Source organism: Ruditapes philippinarum, unplaced genomic scaffold, assembly GCF_026571515.1.
Source record: "Ruditapes philippinarum isolate M1 unplaced genomic scaffold, ASM2657151v2 ctg3335_1_1_1_1, whole genome shotgun sequence".
Taxonomy (NCBI): domain Eukaryota; kingdom Metazoa; phylum Mollusca; class Bivalvia; order Venerida; family Veneridae; genus Ruditapes; species Ruditapes philippinarum.
The window spans coordinates 106,960-125,863 of NW_026863762.1; the positions used below are offsets into that span (position 1 = coordinate 106,960).

At 33.7% G+C, this 18,904-nt stretch overlaps 2 protein-coding genes across 2 annotated transcripts; both read right to left on the minus strand.

Moving 5' to 3' along the window:
• Window positions 1-331: 331 nt before the first annotated feature.
• Window positions 332-8,934, minus strand: LOC132723261 (uncharacterized). The gene is made up of 3 exons (XM_060707937.1): window positions 8,071-8,934; window positions 5,898-6,041; window positions 332-2,189 (listed from the first exon to the last, which is right to left on the minus strand). The coding sequence occupies exons 1-3, from the start codon at window positions 8,291-8,293 to the stop codon at window positions 2,023-2,025; spliced, it is 534 nt and encodes a 177-aa protein (XP_060563920.1). The 5' UTR covers window positions 8,294-8,934; the 3' UTR covers window positions 332-2,022.
• Window positions 8,935-14,031: 5,097 nt separating this feature from the next.
• LOC132723262 (protein NCBP2AS2 homolog) lies at window positions 14,032-18,045 on the minus strand. Its single transcript, XM_060707938.1, has 4 exons — window positions 17,916-18,045; window positions 17,187-17,220; window positions 16,394-16,466; window positions 14,032-14,907 (listed from the first exon to the last, which is right to left on the minus strand). Exons 1-4 carry the CDS (start codon window positions 17,936-17,938, stop codon window positions 14,771-14,773), a joined length of 267 nt encoding a protein of 88 aa, XP_060563921.1. The 5' UTR covers window positions 17,939-18,045; the 3' UTR covers window positions 14,032-14,770.
• Window positions 18,046-18,904: the final 859 nt, after the last annotated feature.

An 18,904-nucleotide genomic window follows, 5' to 3' on the forward strand; every position in this document is an offset into this window, starting at 1 on the left:
ACATTGTACATGTTTCTGTAATTGCCTTATCAGTACATCCAAAATTGTGTATGAATTATTTCTTGGGATTTTCTGTTAACTTGTCAAAAAATGCCCATCATGTTTTATTCTTTGCATAAATCATCTTTGAATCTGTGTCACATAGGTGCATATATTGAAACTATTAAATACAAATGCTCACAATCACAAGCTAGAACCAGGTCCCTATCTGAATGTTTAAGGTCAAACACAGAGGTCAAAGACCAAAGATGAAGTCTAGTTAGGTGTCTGGTCTAAATCTAACACAGATTCATTTCTATTGTCAATCATATTCTTCAGGGCTATATGCTACCTTTTTTGGAATGTCATGTTTACATTAATTGCCAGAAACACATAACACAGTTTGTCATAGGGCAGGACATTTTTATTAATTTGCCTTGTATATTATGAATGCCAAATGACATATCCATTTGTACTACATATTTCAGTATCAAAAATCTATGCAGCAAGAAGATAATAAAATATTAATTACATACATTTTTTCTTAATTTTGTATCTTATTCAAAATCATATAAAGTGAAATAATCTTTCTTTTTTTCAAATATTTCTGTAGGAGACTATTAAAGGAATTTTAGATATATCATACTAACTACAATGTATATACATTTTAAACACTTTTGTCAGTCCTTGCAATTTTATTCTTATATTTGTAAGTTACTAGTACGACATTTCTACCCCCAAAACACAACAATATGTTCTTTTGTCCAATTCCTTTTAATGGTATAGGTGTCATCTTATAATATATTAAATTATATTAATTACATGACATAAGTAAATGTTAATCACATTTTTGTAAAATTATATACAAATGTACATGGTTTTAGTCTGATACAGAAGTAGATCAAAGGAGCTAAAATTAGACTTACAGAATGAAATCCTTAGAAACTTCAGAAGCAACTATGTCAAGAACGAAGATATTTGGCATGAAGTAACTTGAAACTTTTTAAATTTTGAACTTAAAATTTTAAAAATCTGTATAAAAGATTACCATTCCCTAGGGGTCACTTAGTAAACATAGACATGTATAGAAAATGACATTTAAATCTGCTTGTGTGAAACTACAGTACCCATCGCTTAGAAACCTAACAAATAGCAGCATCTTAATCTTTTGTGCATCCACTAAAGTTATTAGATAATTCCCATGAGACCAAATTCTGCCCTGACGCTGGTATAAATCATGCTCATGTCATCATGGGATTTACATAGACTTGTATCTTCTTCTCTGAAAGTGCATTATCTTGAACTTACATGTAGTATTAAGTTCCTTACCAGGGTCAAAGTTGGGTCCTTCCCATGAGGTTATTTACAGAAAAAAAATAACCGGCTTCTCTGAAACAACAGGACAGTGTCTATTGGACTTCTATAAATGATGTGTCAATCATATGCCTGGGTAAAAATATGCCCTGTCGTGAAGTCAAATCAGTTGTGAAGTCAAATCAGTTATTCCGCCTAAATTTAATAGGAAACGTTGATACTTGGCATGTAGCATAGCTCAGTGAAACTCTACTTATGTGTATTATGAAATATAGCCGGAATAAAAGAAATGAGTTCCAATGACCTGCTTTTGTATTGAAGAATTGCGACCTTGTCAAGCAATGGGTCTCGTATATCTCGCTTTCATCGTGGTCCTCTTATTTGATATCGATATTGGTACTTTGACAGTAATTCTGGTTTCTAGGCAATCTAAATGCCTTTTGTTTGTCTAAGCAGAGGCACAGTGGCAATTATACCCTGGAGTTTCACTAAGCCGTAAGTCAGAAGAGTTATACATTTCTCAATACACAGAGAACGTGTCGACTTAACAAAATGGTGTGTTCAGGAGAATATTTTTTTAGCATTTTGACTACAAATATACACATAATTTATAAATTTCTGTAATGATAACGTCGATGTCAAATAATGTTCTGTGCTACGTCCCAGATACATTTCAAAGAAAGCATTATTGCCCTTATCTGGTACAATTTTGCAACTGGGTTTAGTAAATCATTTTTCATAAATTTGTCTTCCGGCAAACAACAGTCCCGAAATGAAACAGAACCCTGATGCTGTAAGGGAAATCACCCATCCTGCATGGATATCTCGTGGTTGGTTGCCTGGTGTATCGACGTATTTATCTGCATAGGTCACGGTTGCTACCCAGCCAAGCAATCCTGTAAAATAAAACAATATTGAAGACACAACGCAGCTTCAAGTTTGAAAGTCAGTTAAGTTTTTTTGTGAAGTTATATTTACAGTATAAATCGATAACCAATAAACAATACTAAACAGTATGAAACTAATTCAGCGATATAATTATACAGTCAATCACCGATGAAATGCACTCCATATAGGTGTTTGTTTCTTTGCTTGCTTGTGTGTGTGCCTGCGTTAAAGTTTATTTACTGGTAGATGCAGATTTTAATTCATATGCCAGCGGTAGAACCGACCTTTTGTAAGTTAGCGCCATTTAAAGCCACAGCGAAGAACGATTAGAAGTCCCATAGCAACATAAGAGATCCCTGCGTTAAGGTGTAAGCTAACGAGGTAGCACAGAGCCATATTTGTTATAAAAATCTCTGGAGGTAGTAAGGAGATTTGTACAGATTTGCTTCCAGATCATGATATTAAATTAATCTTAAAGAAAGACAATAATTTGAAAAAACGCTTCTGTTTATACTTTTCAAAACTGGGATTAAACAAGGTCTAAATATTTTGACGTGCGAAAGCTAGACTCAGATTTGTTTGTTTGTTGTTTTTTTCGAGGTCAAAATATCGCTTCCAGAGGTGTTATGTAGCCCATACATAGGATAGTAGTTCAATGACTTTGACAAGGGAAATATATTCATACAAAAGGACATGGACATTTAACAGGCCTTTGAGAGCACCGGACCGCTGAGAAAACCGGACAAAAGGCTCGGTCCAGTCGCCGTCTGGTTTCCCCAGCTTGCACTGTAAATTAATAACACGGAACGCAGAGACTTTGCTTTACTTTGTAAACAAATAAACAGTTATTTTACGAATGAAATAATATCGGTGCTTATAATACCGTAACAAATGGAAACTGTGTATGGTTAATGCATTAACAACGTTGAAAAATATAATTATAGACATTTGACGCAATAATTATTGATCTAGAATTGTCAGTTCTTGAATTATTCAGAAGTTTTTCAAATGTGCATCCGACTGTGATTCGTCTTAAAAGGCTTGGTGTATTGGACTAAATATCAGCAACCTTCTGTGAACGTCACTTCCCGTTATTTAATGTCACATAAATATTTAAGTTAAATATTCAGAGTTGCTAATCAAAATGTTTACTTGAAGTAGAATTTATTATTCCCGATTCCGCGATGTCTTCTCGTTTAACTATTCTCTGTGTATTATGCTTTGTTGTATGAACGCGTTAATGGAAATTTTATGAAAAATTAAAAGTCCTATTTAAGTAAAATCCAGTTTATAGATATATATATTACATGCCTACAGATGAGCCAAAATGTTTCAATAAAATCAAACTTGAGAAAACTTGAGAAAAATGTACTAAGATTTTAGGAAACGTAAAAAGATTAAAAATTCAAGTAATATTTAACATGTTATGTGCGATTAATGGCTGTTTTTCCAGTAATTATATCTATATTTCTACTGCGTTACTAAGGCAGTAAGGGCTCTTTCTGCATATTTTAATCTCTTTTTGGTGATTAACATGGGTTGCAAGTGCTATTGATAATGTGTAAATGCCTCTTTTTGGTTACTCTACAATATCATACTTTGAAATACATTCTCAAAACTTTCACGAAAATTAGCATGAATCTGGAGCCATGCCGCTTTAAAACTAAAAGTGGTTTCTGTTATACTTAGGCACTGTATTTTCAGAGGAATCATATAGAATTCGACATAATATGCGCACATCGTTCTTGCTCCATTACTGTAGTGGTTGCAATTATACTTTGTCAAGTAATTTTTGTTTTGTTTGTTTTTGGTTTAACGTCACATCGACACAGTATAGGTCATATCGCGACGTTCCAGCTTTACCGGTGGAGGAAGACCTCAGGTGCCCTTCCGTGCATTATTTCAGGCACGAACGGGTACCTGAGTAGAACCACCGACGTTCCGTAAGCTAGCTGAATAGCTTCCTCACATGAAAGAATCCAAGTACCTGTCGGGATTCGAACGAACCCACAGAGGTGAGGGGCAAGTGGTTTGAAGTCAACGACCTTAACCACTCGGTCACGGACGCCCAACTTGTAATTATTTAAATACTATCCCATTATATATTTTGCGTATCATACTTGATATAGGCATGGATTCAAAACATAATTTCAACTACTAAGCACTAAACTGTTAGTCACAATTAATTCCATTGATATGTCTCGTGACAGTTTTAATTCAATCAAACACTAACCTATACTGATAATAATGTCTATAAATCGAGCAAATATTCTTTTGCATGCGACTCAAAAATCCTTAATCCCATAAGATAATGTTTTTAATTTTCTGTTGTTGTTTTCCTCAAAATTTAGTTAATTAAAGGAGTAAAGCTTGAATAAAAAATGATTGTGTATTAACTATAAAATTGCTGAATCCATATTTCACTATATTTTTATTATTTTTACAAGTATCCATTTATTTTGGAATACCTGTTAAAAAGATATGCACTAAGAAAAGAGTTTACATTTCTTAATATGGGTAGAAATATGTTGAAGCTAGATATTTTATTGAGTTATATGCAAATAAATTTATAAATTGCCTAAATCTTTGATATATTTTTCTTTAGTTTTAACATTTGTATGCGTGCGGGTAGAAGAATACAGAACCTGAGAGGATTTGGGAACATTCTTAATGACCAATCTGATAGAAGCCTTAAATTGGCTTATTGGTCTATAGATATTGCCTCCCAGCCGAGAGATCCAGTTAAATGGGTTAAAGCGTTAGATACTAATACCAATGTTGGCTTTTCTTGTATGATACCAGGGTCTGAAGCTAGCATGAAAATGTGTAAGCTTATTTCTTAGATAAGATAAGAATGTTTATTTAATTTTACCCATGAAATATGGTGCTATATCAGTCAAATATGTTTCATATTTTTTAAAAATAAATATGAAATATAAATATGAAAGTGGGCGGAGTCAAAACTCATATTTATTTTAACGGACTTCTTTCGCCGTTTTGTTTGAAAAATCTGATAAATACAAAACAACTTTATCTTGAATTTTGTTTTGAAAACTGTCTAGAATGATAGAAAATGGTCTAACTAAGAAAATTAATCCGAACACCAATATCTTTAATTCAGTAATTAACGCTGTACAGACGTTTAAAAGAGTTGTTTTCATGACGTCACAATGTAGCGCCAAACAGCGCCTGCTTACGCATAAATTACTGCCCGCTGTACAATTGCAGTTGGTAGCAAGCACGGGGATTCGTTACCATTTTCTTTGATAATAAAATTAAATAAAAAGGTCATTTTTTCGTTTTTCGTGAAATATGGTATATATTTTCACTCAACATGATAAAATGCCACATATTTTCACTCGCCGTCCCGGCTCGTGAAAATATATGACATTTTATCATGTTTCGTGAAAATATATTCCATATTTCACGCAAACGAAAAAATATCCTCTTAGTATTCGGCCAACGAAAAAAAAATAATAAAAAAAAATAAAAAATCCGAGATTTGGGACGGAATTCAGTAAAAAAAAAAAGTTTTATAAGTTTTAACCTCGAGGCCAGACTGGGACTTGTGAGTCGAGTTATTTTACTAAAAAAATGATCAGCAGTCTAACGCTTAAATTTTGCCGTTGTGACAAATGCTTAAATAAATTTATTTCTGCTACACTAAACTAGATAAAATTATGTGTTATTCGAAAAAAAATATTTTCCTAACAAACCTGCAAAACATAAAAGGAGAGGTCCGAACACTGTAAGAAGGATCAGCTCTTGTACAAACCATCTTTGAACAACCACCGCCACCAGTCCTAGTGCATGTAGTAGCAGAGCAAATATCAAAAGACATCGTGACGTAACTATATATCCTGAAAAAGTCATCGTGACTTTAACTATATTTATCACACACCCGTGCCGATTTTGCGACTCCGTAAATATGGTATTGCACGGCCGTGCATATATTTTGACGTGACGTCATTAGCGTTATACAAACACAGTGTAAAGACGCGCTAAATGTTAGCGTTATACTATAGACGCGTCAATGAAAAATGACTCTTATTTCACTTTAAACGGTAGTTATTTTGGGTATGTGATAAATAGAATATTAAATTCATGTAAGTTCATTACTGAATTTATTGCACTCGTTGAATAAAATAATATTATGCTCGCCAGAGGCTCGCATAATATAATTTTTATTCAACTCGTGCAATAAATTCAGTATTGAACTTAAACTCGTTCAATATCCTCTATTTATCACACACCCGTGCCGATTTTGCGACTCCGTAAATATGGTATTGCACGGCCGTGCATATATTTTGACGTGACGTCATTAGCGTTATAAAAACATAGTATAAAGACGCGCTAAATGTTAGCGTTATACTACAAGTGCGTCAATGAAAAATGACTCTTATTTCACTTTAAACGGTCTTTATTTTGGGTATGAGATAAATAGAATATTAAATTCGTGTAAGTTTAGTACTGAATTTATTGCACTCGTTGAATAAAATAATATTATGCTCGCCAGAGGCTCGCATAATATAATTTTATTCAACTCGTGCAATAAATTCAGTATGAAACTTACACTCATTCAATATCCTCTATTTATCACACACCCGTGCCGATTTTGCGACTCCGTAAATATGGTATTGCACGGCCGTGCATATATTTTGACGTGACGTCATTAGCGTTATTCAAACATAGTGTAAAGACGCGCTAAATGTTAGCGTTATACTATAGAAGCGTCAATGAAAAATGACTCTTATTTTACCTTAAACGGTCTTTATTTTGGGTATGTGATAAATAGAATATTAAATTCGTGTAACTTCATTACTGAATTTATTGCACGAGTTGAATAAATCGATACGAATATTATGCTCGCCAGAGGCTCGCATAATATAATTCTATTCAACTCGTGCAATAAATTCAGTATTGAACTTACACTCATTCAATATCCTCTATATGCTGAAAAGAACATCGTGACGTAACTTTATATTCTCAAAAGGCAGCGTGACGTTACTTTATATCCTAAAAAAGGCATCGTGCCGGAACTATGTAAATTCTGAAAAAGGCATCATGAAGTTACTATACTCAGTATATTCTTAAAAAGGCATCGTGACCTAAAAACGACTTCGTGACGGGTCTATATATATTTATAACATGCTTTTCGGTGGTTTATAGAAATATATCAGTGATATAAAACTGATAATTTCACTGCTTAAAACAGTGAAACTACCAATTTGATAATTTCGCTTTTTTGAATGTATGCCTCTTTGCGTTGTTTCAATGAAATACCAGCGTGCACAGTACTGGAAACCAACCTAATGACGTGACGTCCTAGATGACGTCACGTTGTAGTATTATTTGGCGCGCTTTCATTTAGTATTAGGTTAAATGTCTTTTTAAAACGTTTCATTACATATAATACAAAGGAAATTTGTTTAGTTTAGTGTAAGATCGAAATATATTTCACCTTGTGAACACCAAAAGTTCATATTTCACTCGTGGCTGCGCCACTCGTGAAATATACCTTTTGGTGCTCACTCGGTGAAATATACTCCGATCTTACACTGAACTTAACAAATATCCTCTGTATATTCTAAAAAAATCATCGTGACGTAAATTTATATTCTGAGAGAATATATCGTGGCGTTACCATGTATTCTGTAAAAGGCAGTCTGATGTAATTATACTGTTCATTCGGCATCGTCACGTAACTTAATATTCCGAAAATGGCATTGAGAGATTACTTCTAATTAAGGACAGTTGTTGAATATGTAGACCTTTAATTGAGATTTCAGCTATCCAAATACATTATTTCGGAAAAGTTATTCTATGTAAGAAACAGATATGCACGTACTTTATCTAACTGCATATAAAACATAAACATAAGGTTTATACCTTCGGGTGAAGTATGTCTTCGGCATGCAGTTGAAGAATCGCCATCGATGTCCACGGTCTTTTGGCACCATTTCCACAGACCAATGTTCAATTTCCAGGATTCACCGAAGAAATCGTCTTCTCTAAAAGCCCACCATGGCAGCACTAAGGCAACAATAGCCGCTGGTATTGTTAGAAGTGCTAATAACATTCCTATCTTTAAACATGGCTCACTAGATGGCATAGTGTCCAGATAGGAAACAATAATAACTAAGCAGAATACAAATATTCTATCACGTTATTTGAGTGCAGTTACTTTACACTGAACCGGACAAATTACATGAAATTGTATGTCAAATCTGATTTCACTTCCAACTCTAAAATATTGGAAATTCACATGTTTAACTCTTAATATTATTTATATGAGCTTAGTATATAAATTCGGTTTCTCAAAAATATATATAAAGAACGAAATAAACAGTTTAATCTTTCAATATAACCACAAATTGTATATTCCACAGGTGATCTATTTTCTTTTTTATTCCAAGAGTGAACTGAGAAAAAAACTATGGTTTCCTCAATAATTTTCAAGATGTGAACTTCAGAAATCTATGATTTTTGCTATGTATATTCCAAAGGTGAACATGGGAAAATTAATGGTTTCTTTTATACACCACAAAGGTGAACTAAGTATCAATGTTTTCTTGTACTTTAGATTGTAAATTTGAACTGAGAAAATTTATGTCGTTTTATTCCTCTTTATATTAACAATTTGAAACGAATATTCTGATTATGTATTTCTTTAAAATTCCAAACACAGACTTTGACCTGAATAAATTCTGTGGCTCTATAACGTCATCGATTTATTGCGGTATGCTAGGGTGTATTGTTCTTGCTCGTTATCCGAGAAATTATGACAACTTATTATTGTCAATCGTTAACATCATTTAAAATTTATAAGTTCAACTAGTACAGCAACCAATCAACATTTTGCTTCAGAAGTTAAAGGAACTCCACAGAGATCCAAAAACTCTTCAAGCATAAAGTTTAAATGCCTTACATATATTAGCTAGCTGGAGCATTCAAAAACGGAAATACATTTATTATATATACAAAAGATAACAAAGAAATATTCTCAGAATTAAACTGGAGATAGTATTTTTAGTCGAGTCTTAGCTTGATTTTAGTTAAGGGTGTTTTATGGGCCATTTTTCACAATGAAAATAATTATTCTTGACAAATGGGGTGAGCGAATGATTACAAGTTATTGGCCAAGTCACTTGCCACAAATTGTGAAATCTCGAAAAAATATATCAAGTCCAGCACGTCATGTAAAAGGCAACAACAACAAACACACCCCGGCCCCACACTACCATAAATTATGAGCAAATCGACAAGTGTCTATGACATATATCATTCTGCAGATGCGAAAAAAAATTCAGTTTGCTATACAAAAATTAATATATTGTGAAAAATCTCGGATAATCTTCTATTTCATAACGTTTCATTATTAATCAACAATACTTCATCAAATTGTATATGATATTCCTGAAAACACTGTTTTGGGCTTGTAGAGGATTTTTTTCATGAAAGCTCTTCTTGCACGTATTTGTTTGTTTGTTTGACTGATTGGATTTTAATCATTTTACCTCACGCCGACACAGTATAGATCATATGGCAACGTTCCAGCTTTACTGGTGGAGAAAGACCTCACGTGCCCTTCCGTGCATTATTTCAGGCACGAACGGGCACCTATGTAGAACCACCGACTTTCCGTAAGCTAGCTGGATAGTTTCCTCACATTAAAAAGAATCCAAAGTCCCTGGCACGAGTCGAAACCACAGCGGTGAGGGGCAAGTGATACTTGCACGTATAACTTATTAATTCATGCCTACTTTATAACAATATGCAAACTCTGCTTCGTAACAAATGTTACCAAAATTAAACTTTAATGGTTTAAGTGTCACGTGTCAAAAATGTTGAATTATTTTGGAAAAAAGGACAAATATGCGTGGACATCTTTACATACCCCGATAAAATTATTGTGATAATTATGGAAAATATGTCATATTTTGCATTAACGAGTTAAAATTCCAATAGAATATTTCATATTTTAAATAGTTCAATTTCTTTTGATTCTGGTAAATAATTAAAAGAATTTGTGAAGTGTTAAAAGTCAACCCAGAGATCATGGGTTCGAGCCCTACTCGGGGCACGACCATGTTTCTTCATATGACACCAGTACTGGTTGGTTCCAGGAAGCGGACTTGAAAGTGATTAATATAAGTTGTAAGAACTTGTTTCCCAATCCAGCTTAAATAAATATGTTTAAACCAAAAGTTACAGAATTTCTGCAATCGAATTAGTTTCCGTTCTTTATAATTTATTCTTCATTTCTATAAATACATTTCTGAAATTGGTGCTAACAGAGTATTCAAAAAGTCAATAAACCACATTAACCTTATTTACAGGTTTGGTGGATGGGAGTCAAATACATAAATATTTACCATATAATACGCATAAAATAAAGTATTTACATATACTAACCAAAGAAAATCAAATTAAAAATACGTTTATCTTAATTTCCCAATTTTTTCCAATCAATTAAAATGTACTTGAGATGAATCAAAGTAATTTACGGGTTGCAATGTTTTATATTGAAATGGAACCGTCATTTTTGCGCACTTTCCTGTGCATTATATATACATCTCAAACCATTTTAGCATTAATTATATATCAGTCATTTTCGGACCCCATTCCCGGGGATACGGGGGCAACAGAGGCATGTTTTACTTTTTAACTTTCCGTGCACTACAGAGTCTATACAGAACGCAGATTTTACTATTTTACTGTCCTGAAATAAATTTACGGTTACGAATTAGCACTTGAGTATCAAGTTATCAAGTGCTTCATTCAGCCAGTAATCACAGTATAGTAATGCTTGAACCAACTATCTCTAGTTTGTAAGGCAGACATTTTGTAGAGGGTGCGTTATAGGCAATTATTAAGGGACACGGACATTTGCCTTATGTAGCTTGTATATTTTATATGTATAGTAAATGGGTGATGGAAAGTAATGTTGTTCTTGGTGATCAACGGGAGATTACTCTGATAATGTTACCAGTGTTGGCAGGACAAATACGCCGAATGCCTATGTTTAGGGACATGCTATTGCTCTTCTAAATTGAAAATGGTAAATGAAATAATGAAAAGCATGTGTACACCTGAGAAAATTATGAAAACACCAGAGGAAAAAAAAACAAATAAATGTCAGTTTTCTTTAACTTTCCTTTCCAATATGGAAAGGAAAATTAAAGAAAACTGACATTTATTTGTTTTACTCTTGTCATGTTTCAAGTAACTTCTGAAGTTGATGACTATATATTATATATTGTTTATCTTCTATTTTGCTGACGTTCGAGAAGTGAATTTGACTAAATGGGGCTTTTGTTTGAACTCATCAATATTGTTTTCAGATAGAACTTTTGATGAGTTCAAACAAAAGCCCCATTTAGTCATATTCACCTCTCAAATGTCAGCAAAATAGAAGATAAACAATATATAATATATAGTCATCAACTTCAGAAGTTACTTGGAACATGACAAGAGTTCCATTACAATTCTTTAAAAGACCAAACACCTCGATACAAAATAAAACAAAAATTAAAAAAAAAACTTTATTAACAAAGACAATCTGCATAACAATTACCAGTAATTGATAAATTAATATTTCCAAACTTTACATTACATTATCTTTTAAAAAACATGTCAAATTTGTATCAGTGCAACAATGTGTTGTGTTTTTTCTATTCATAATTGTGACAAACTCTATCTGATACCTGAGAAGAAATATGAAACATCCTTACATCTAGCAGATATACATTACATAAAGTAAATTTCTCAATTAAATAAGACATTCAATGCAACAGTTATTCCCCCTTTAGCTATTAAATTATAAAATGTTGAGATTGTCATAAAATTAACATCACTAAGACTAGTATACAAAATTAAAATAATTTCAACTAGAACTGCCACTATCTTGGCGTGAATACCCCCGCATACCACTTTGTCAGAATCAACAGTGGCCATTTAGAGCTCAAGGACAACCTCCCTGCCAAATCTGAGGTTACTAAGCCAGTGCATTGCTAAGTTATGTATTCTACAAGCTTCAAATGTGAAAATGTCAAAATCAATACATTGCGGACAGGACATTCTTTAACAATTGAGAAGAAAAGCTTTTTTTGTCAAGGTCCCTGTGACCTTGACCTTTGACCCAGTGACCTCAAAGTCAAAAGGGGTCACCTTATAGTCATGATCAACATCCATGCCAAATATGAAAACTGTGGGTCAAAGGAATCTTAAGTAAATGGGTGGACAAACTTTTTGAAGTCAAAGTCCCGATGACCTTGACCTTTGATCCAGTGACCTCAAATCACAAGGGGTCATCTACTTATCATTATCAACATCCATGCCAAATATGAAGACTGTGGGTCAAAGGAATCTAAAGTTATTGGGCAGACAAACTTTTTGAAGTCAAAATCCCTGTGACCTTGACCTTTGACCTGGTGACCTCAAAATCAATAGGGGTCATCTTCTAATCATGACTAACCTCCATGCCAAACATGAAGACTGTGGGTCAAAGGAATCTTAAGTTATAGGGCAGACAAGCTTTTTGAAGTCAAGGCCCCTGTGACCTTGACCTTTGACCTGGTGACCTCAAATTCAATAGGGGTCATCTACTAATCATGACTAACCTCCATGCCAAATATGAAGACTGTGGGTCAAAGGAATCTTAAGTTATTTGGCGGACAAGCTTTTTGAAGTCAAGGCCCCTGTGACCTTTGACCTGGTGACCTCAAAGTCAATAGGGGTCATCTACTAATCATGACTAACCTCAATGCCAAATATGAAGACTATGGGTCAAAGGAATCTTAAGTTATTGGGCGGACAAGCTTTTTGAAGTCAAGGCCCCTGTGACCTTGACCTTTGACCTGATGACCTCAAAATTAATAGGGGTCATCTACTTATCATGACTAACCTCAATGCCAAATATGAAGACAATGGGTCAAAGGAATCTTAAGTTATTGGGGGGACAAGCTTTTTGAAGTCAAGGCCCTTGTGACCTTGACCTTTGACCTGATGACCTCAAAATCAATAGGGGTCATCTACTAATCATGATTAACCTCCATGCCAAATATGAAGACTATGGGTCATAGGAATCTTAAGTTATTGGGCGGACAAGCTTTTTGAAGTCAAAGCCCCTGTGACCTTGACCTTTGACCTCAAAATCAATAGGGGTCATCTACTAATCATGACTAACCTCCATGCCAAATATGAAGACTGTAGGTCAAAGGAATCTAAGTTATTGGGCGGACAAGCTTTTTGAAGTCAAGGCCCCTGTGACCTTGACCTTTAACCTGGTGACCTCAAAATCAATAGGGGTCATCTACTAATCATGACTAACCTCCATGCCAAATAAGAAGACTGTAGGTCAAAGGAATCTTAAGTTATTGGGCGGACAAGCTTTTTGAAGTCAAGGCCCCTGTGACCTTGACCTTTGACCTAGTGACCTCAAATTCAATAGGGGTCATCTACTAATCATGACTAACCTCCATGCCAAATATGAAGACTAAGGGTCAAAGATATCTTAAGTTATTGGGCGGACAAGAAAAAACCGACGGACGGCCGGACAGCCGGACAGCTGGACTGCCGGACGGACAAGCTGATTCCAGTATACCCCCCTTACAACTTTGTTGTGCGGGGGTATAATTAACGCAAGAAAATTGACACTGACTAAACACTATAAATCTCGAAAGTCTGCATAATTTCGAAAAGTATACATAGCAACCCTTAAAGCTGCATGCCTCCAGATGAGCCAAAATATTTCAAGAAATTCAATCTTTAAAAAAAAAATGTATTAAGATCTCAAGAAAAATAAAAGAATCAATATATAATTAATTATTTACAAGTTATGTGCGATAAATGACCGATTTTGCAGCATAAATCACTATAATTCTACTGCGTTACTAACACAGTTAGAGGTATTAATGTATATTTTGACCTCTTTTTGGTTATTTACGTGGACTGTAAGTGCCGTTTGCAATGTATAATTTACTTTCTTTGTTCACTTCACAATATTTTACTTTAAAATACATTTTCAAAATGTTCATGAAAATTAGCATAAATCTGGAGGCGTGCTGCTTTAACCTGCTGGAACAAAATAGATTAGTCTTTCCAACCAGCATAGACCTGAGCTGTCTGACCAAGCAAATGTACAGTTTCCATTGGTGACTCGATTTTTGTATTTTCATAATAAAGTAACTTTGAATGGATCCAAATTCAAAGATAGGCAATTCAATTACAAACATTCAGGGAAAATTACACCAATTCAGCAAATTAAGGTTAAATTTTCACTGTGCAATATTAATAATCCATTACACATATTTTTTTGGTAAATTTGTTAAAAATGCATTATGATTAAGTATATGATCACAGTTGCTTTGGCACCTTTTCCTTCCATTCCTTGAAATAGTGAGTAATATAAATGACTTTACGCAAAACTTATCCATGAGTGAAAGACATTTTTTTTTAAACCTGTATGTTGCCACATTTTTTACAGTATTATGAAGAGAAAATGTGGTTTTTTTTTAGTCTTAAAATCCTGAATATTCAAGAATCATCCCGAAAAAATTTCACCAATGTTTTTACATGAGATTTTTCATTAATTCCTATCCTTATCTTTCTTATCTTCTAATTCTTTCATTCCTTTCTCCAACTCCTCTTTAAATCTGTCAGAAAACCGTTTTCCTCTTGATGTGTCTTCAATTGAATTAGGGTCTCTCTTTAATTTTTCAATACCTGAAAGAAAGCAAACAATCTAACTTTTTTATATAATGTAAATCCTTTTGGTTGTGTTAAACTTTACACCAACACTGTAAAGGTCATATGGTGACTTTCTAGCTTCAATGGTGAAGACAGACCCCTCATGCACTATTTTCCAGGAAAAAAATCTGACAAGAAAAATTTTCTAAATTAATTAAGTAGCCTCACTGGACATTGAAAATTAAGCAGTTAATCACCTTAATTTCCAGAAATGAAATGGGTGAATTTAAATTGAAACAGTTAATTAATTCTCAATTCAGGGAATAACCCCTGTAACAGACCTGTCCTTTTGTCAATTTCTAAGCAGTCCATTGACAAATCAAACTCAAAACAAGACAATTTAGCCTTACCACATTAAATATCTAAAATGGACTTGTACATATTTCAATCTGGACAAATCCATTTATCCTCTTTAGGAAAATTTCAAAATATGTCCTGACTGAATAGTGTACAGTGCAGAACAAGATCAGATGGCATGGATGTACCAAAGGAACATTCTTGTGAAGTTTGGATGAAATTAGCTTAGCCATTTATGAGGAGATATTGTTTAAAGTAAAAGTTTACGGACGGCCAGACGCCGGACGAAAAAGCAATCACAAAAGCTCACCATGTCAGAAGAGCTAAAAATTGAGGAAAGCAATAGTCAAACATGATATAGAGAATAATAGGTTGGTGCCGTGGATGGAGAAAGTTTATCTGGCGAGGCAGAGGAATTTATTGGGTGAGCCGAAGTCTTTCCTGTCACCGTTTTTTTTAAAGAATTTTATTAGGCAAACTACCTTTAATCACACTATCGGAAATGTTTCTATATAAACAAAGATGGCCCGAAGCGTGCATTATTCTACAACAATGCACTCGCCGTTCTTATTATCTCCCTGTGTATTTTCACATTGAGGGCGCCATTTTGTTTGAAAAATGTGATAAATAAAAACAATTTTTTGTCGAATTTTGTTGTGAAAACTATCTAGAATGAAAGAAAATGGTCTAACTAAGAAAATGAATTCGAACACCAATATCTTTTATTCAGTCGTTAAGGCTGTACAGACCTTTAAAGTATTGTTTACGTGACGTCACAATGTAGCGCCAAACAGCACATGCAAAACAATCAAATCAAGTACAATGTATGCTATTTTAATGTCGCAAACGAGTTAAGTTTTACATTTATTTCAATTTTAATAATTTTTATTACGCTTGAAAAATTATAGAGTGCAATAAAATAAACAAACAAAGTTTTATCAACGTTTCCAAAATATGTTATTCTACACACAGAAGATCTATTGGAAACTCTGAGGCGAAAACAAATTTAACCACCAAATATAATAATAATAAATTTTCTTGAAAAGTAGTCCGGCAAACCATGCATACCACATGATCAAGTGCCATAGATCAGTAAAAATATACGGCACCTTGTTATCGGGCCAAAATTGATACAAGTGACAGGATAAATACAAATATGCATTACCTGTTTCTTTAGCCCTTAAGAACCAGTATACTGTCATTCTAGCTGCATAACGTATTGGTCCAGTTTCTGATAGCTACAATAAAATGATAAACAATTTATTAGATATGAGTAAAGAATCTTCAAATCATGTCTATTGCAAAATATTTTAAAATATAAAGTGCATCATATTTTAAAATATGACAAACCAGGACAGTAAGAAAAATTAAAACATATTTGATAGACTTATGAACATTTCAGTGTAATTTTGTATGTACACTTTTTCCTTCAACGCTGATTTGCAATAATGACTTAACATCTTAGTAAACTACTCATACATAAAAGCACCAGGAGGCTGTCTGCCATCTCAACCCAGATATCAAAGGTCTGAGCTATACTGGGGACAGATAAGCACATTCAAGAGTGACCAAGCCGGAGAAGTTGAAATAAGTTCCAAGCTGTCATTAAAGTCATGAAGTAATTAATGTGTTTAAACTTAAATACACTTGCCACTTAAAAAGATATTATTTTGATTAATAATTAAACAAATGACATTGAGGATATTTGGTCAGAGTAGACTACGTACATGTAGTTCTGACACCAAATGAACACAAGGATTATTTTATATTAGTTCATCAAACATTTAGTAATATTTTTAGTAATATTTCAAATAAGTGTGTGAAGTTTTAACCAGCTTGCATGCAAAAACTTAACCAAAGTTTGACTGCGACTCTAACACTTGAATGTCTACAAGACAGCTCTCCCTTTCCTTCTAATAGGTCAGGCTAATAAATAACTGATCATGAAAAAACCTTACCTTCTGGATAAGTTGCTCATTATGGGTAAAGAACCTGAAACATAGAAATGCATAAAAATTAATTTCAGAAAATAAGATACACTACAGTTTGCTATGTAAATAAACTAAACAAAGCCGTGAAAAGGGCTGTTTGTGCCTTTCAAGCTGTGTTTCAAGGGTTGCTAATAGCTCAAGCACCCTTCCTCGTTGTCTCTGGAATATTTCAGGTCCACTCACTTCAGCTTCAGTTAAGACATTGGCGGCTAAAACTAAGCTGCGTCACCTTAAATGTAAGGAAGGGGCTAGTGGTACGGGCACGTATGGCTAGCCAAAAGTTCTTCATCAGTCACATACCGCTAGCCATTGGCACTTTTCAAAATTATATGAAAGATGAAAATGCACATGTTATTTTGTGTCTTTAAACAGCTAGCCACTTCCTAAAATTATGTTTCCCTGAGCAAACATGCCATCTTACATGTTGCAGTGGATCTTCAATCATCTTACGATTCCCTGTGCCTTCTCTAAAATTTGCAAATACCAAGGGGAAAGAGAAGCTGAGAGCATCCCCCTTCCCATTTTTTCTTTGAGTTCATGTTTTTAGCATGTGTTTAGTAAAACTAAAAGTTCACACATAGATCTAATAGAGAAGCGTCTGCTACTCTCATACATTTCAGGTGTTCAAGGATCGGTCTATTCAATATGGGGCTCCTGTGATTAGACACTAATATATTATGGTATTTTCTGTATTACCTGATAAGGTATCTCCAGGGCATTTTACAAGACCAGCAGTTGAGTTTAATCCATTACATCATAGTTTGATAGAATTGTTGTTGTTATTGTTGCCCTACACGTGATGCACATGTACAAACATAATCTAAGTTGTGAAAAGAAATATTTTCTATAAAATGAGATTCTGAAATAAAGTTATTTACACAATAGTGCCATAATTTTTTTTTTTAATTTTTTTTATACATTATTTCTTTTTTTACTTGATAAAAAGTAGAGAACATTACGCACTATGGATTTTGGTCATGTGATCTCGCCATTTTGAATCATAAATCAGGAAGTACCGGTTTGTAACACATTTTGTTTATATTCTGCTTAATTTGAATTCATTTTAGGTTAATGAATGTCTATATAATTATCCATAAATACACTTGTTGCATTTAGAAGAAGAAAAAAATATTTGCAAATTTGTGATAGATCTGTAAATGATTTAGAAACTTTTTGGCCGAGCTGACCCACTGACACTGTCATTCATGACTCACTTGACTGTTTATATTAAGACCTCTCTCATTCTCAAGCAAAGTCTGTAAATTGATAATTTGATAAACATAACTTCCTCAGTGTAGCTGAAGCAAGCATTGAACATGTCTCACTCTAGTTGTCCAACCCCGTGATTTTTTTACACTTAAAATTACCTGTTTAGTCTTTAGACACAATTCGTCTGCTTAAAATATCTTGCAACGTTTGACCTGCAAATATGTCTATGTCATGGAGAAGGGTTACTAGGATATATATCTCCATATCAATTTGGATAGAACAGGAATATTTTATTGATTATTGGATAATTACATAATAAAATTTATACAATTTATACCACATATTATTAGAAAAGTGAAATCCAAAGAGAAACTAGGAAAGCATACTGGCAATACCTAGACTCTGTCATTTTTAGCCAAGACTCCCAAAATGTGAAAAATAAAAAATTCTACCAATATGTTAAAAGTAATAAAACT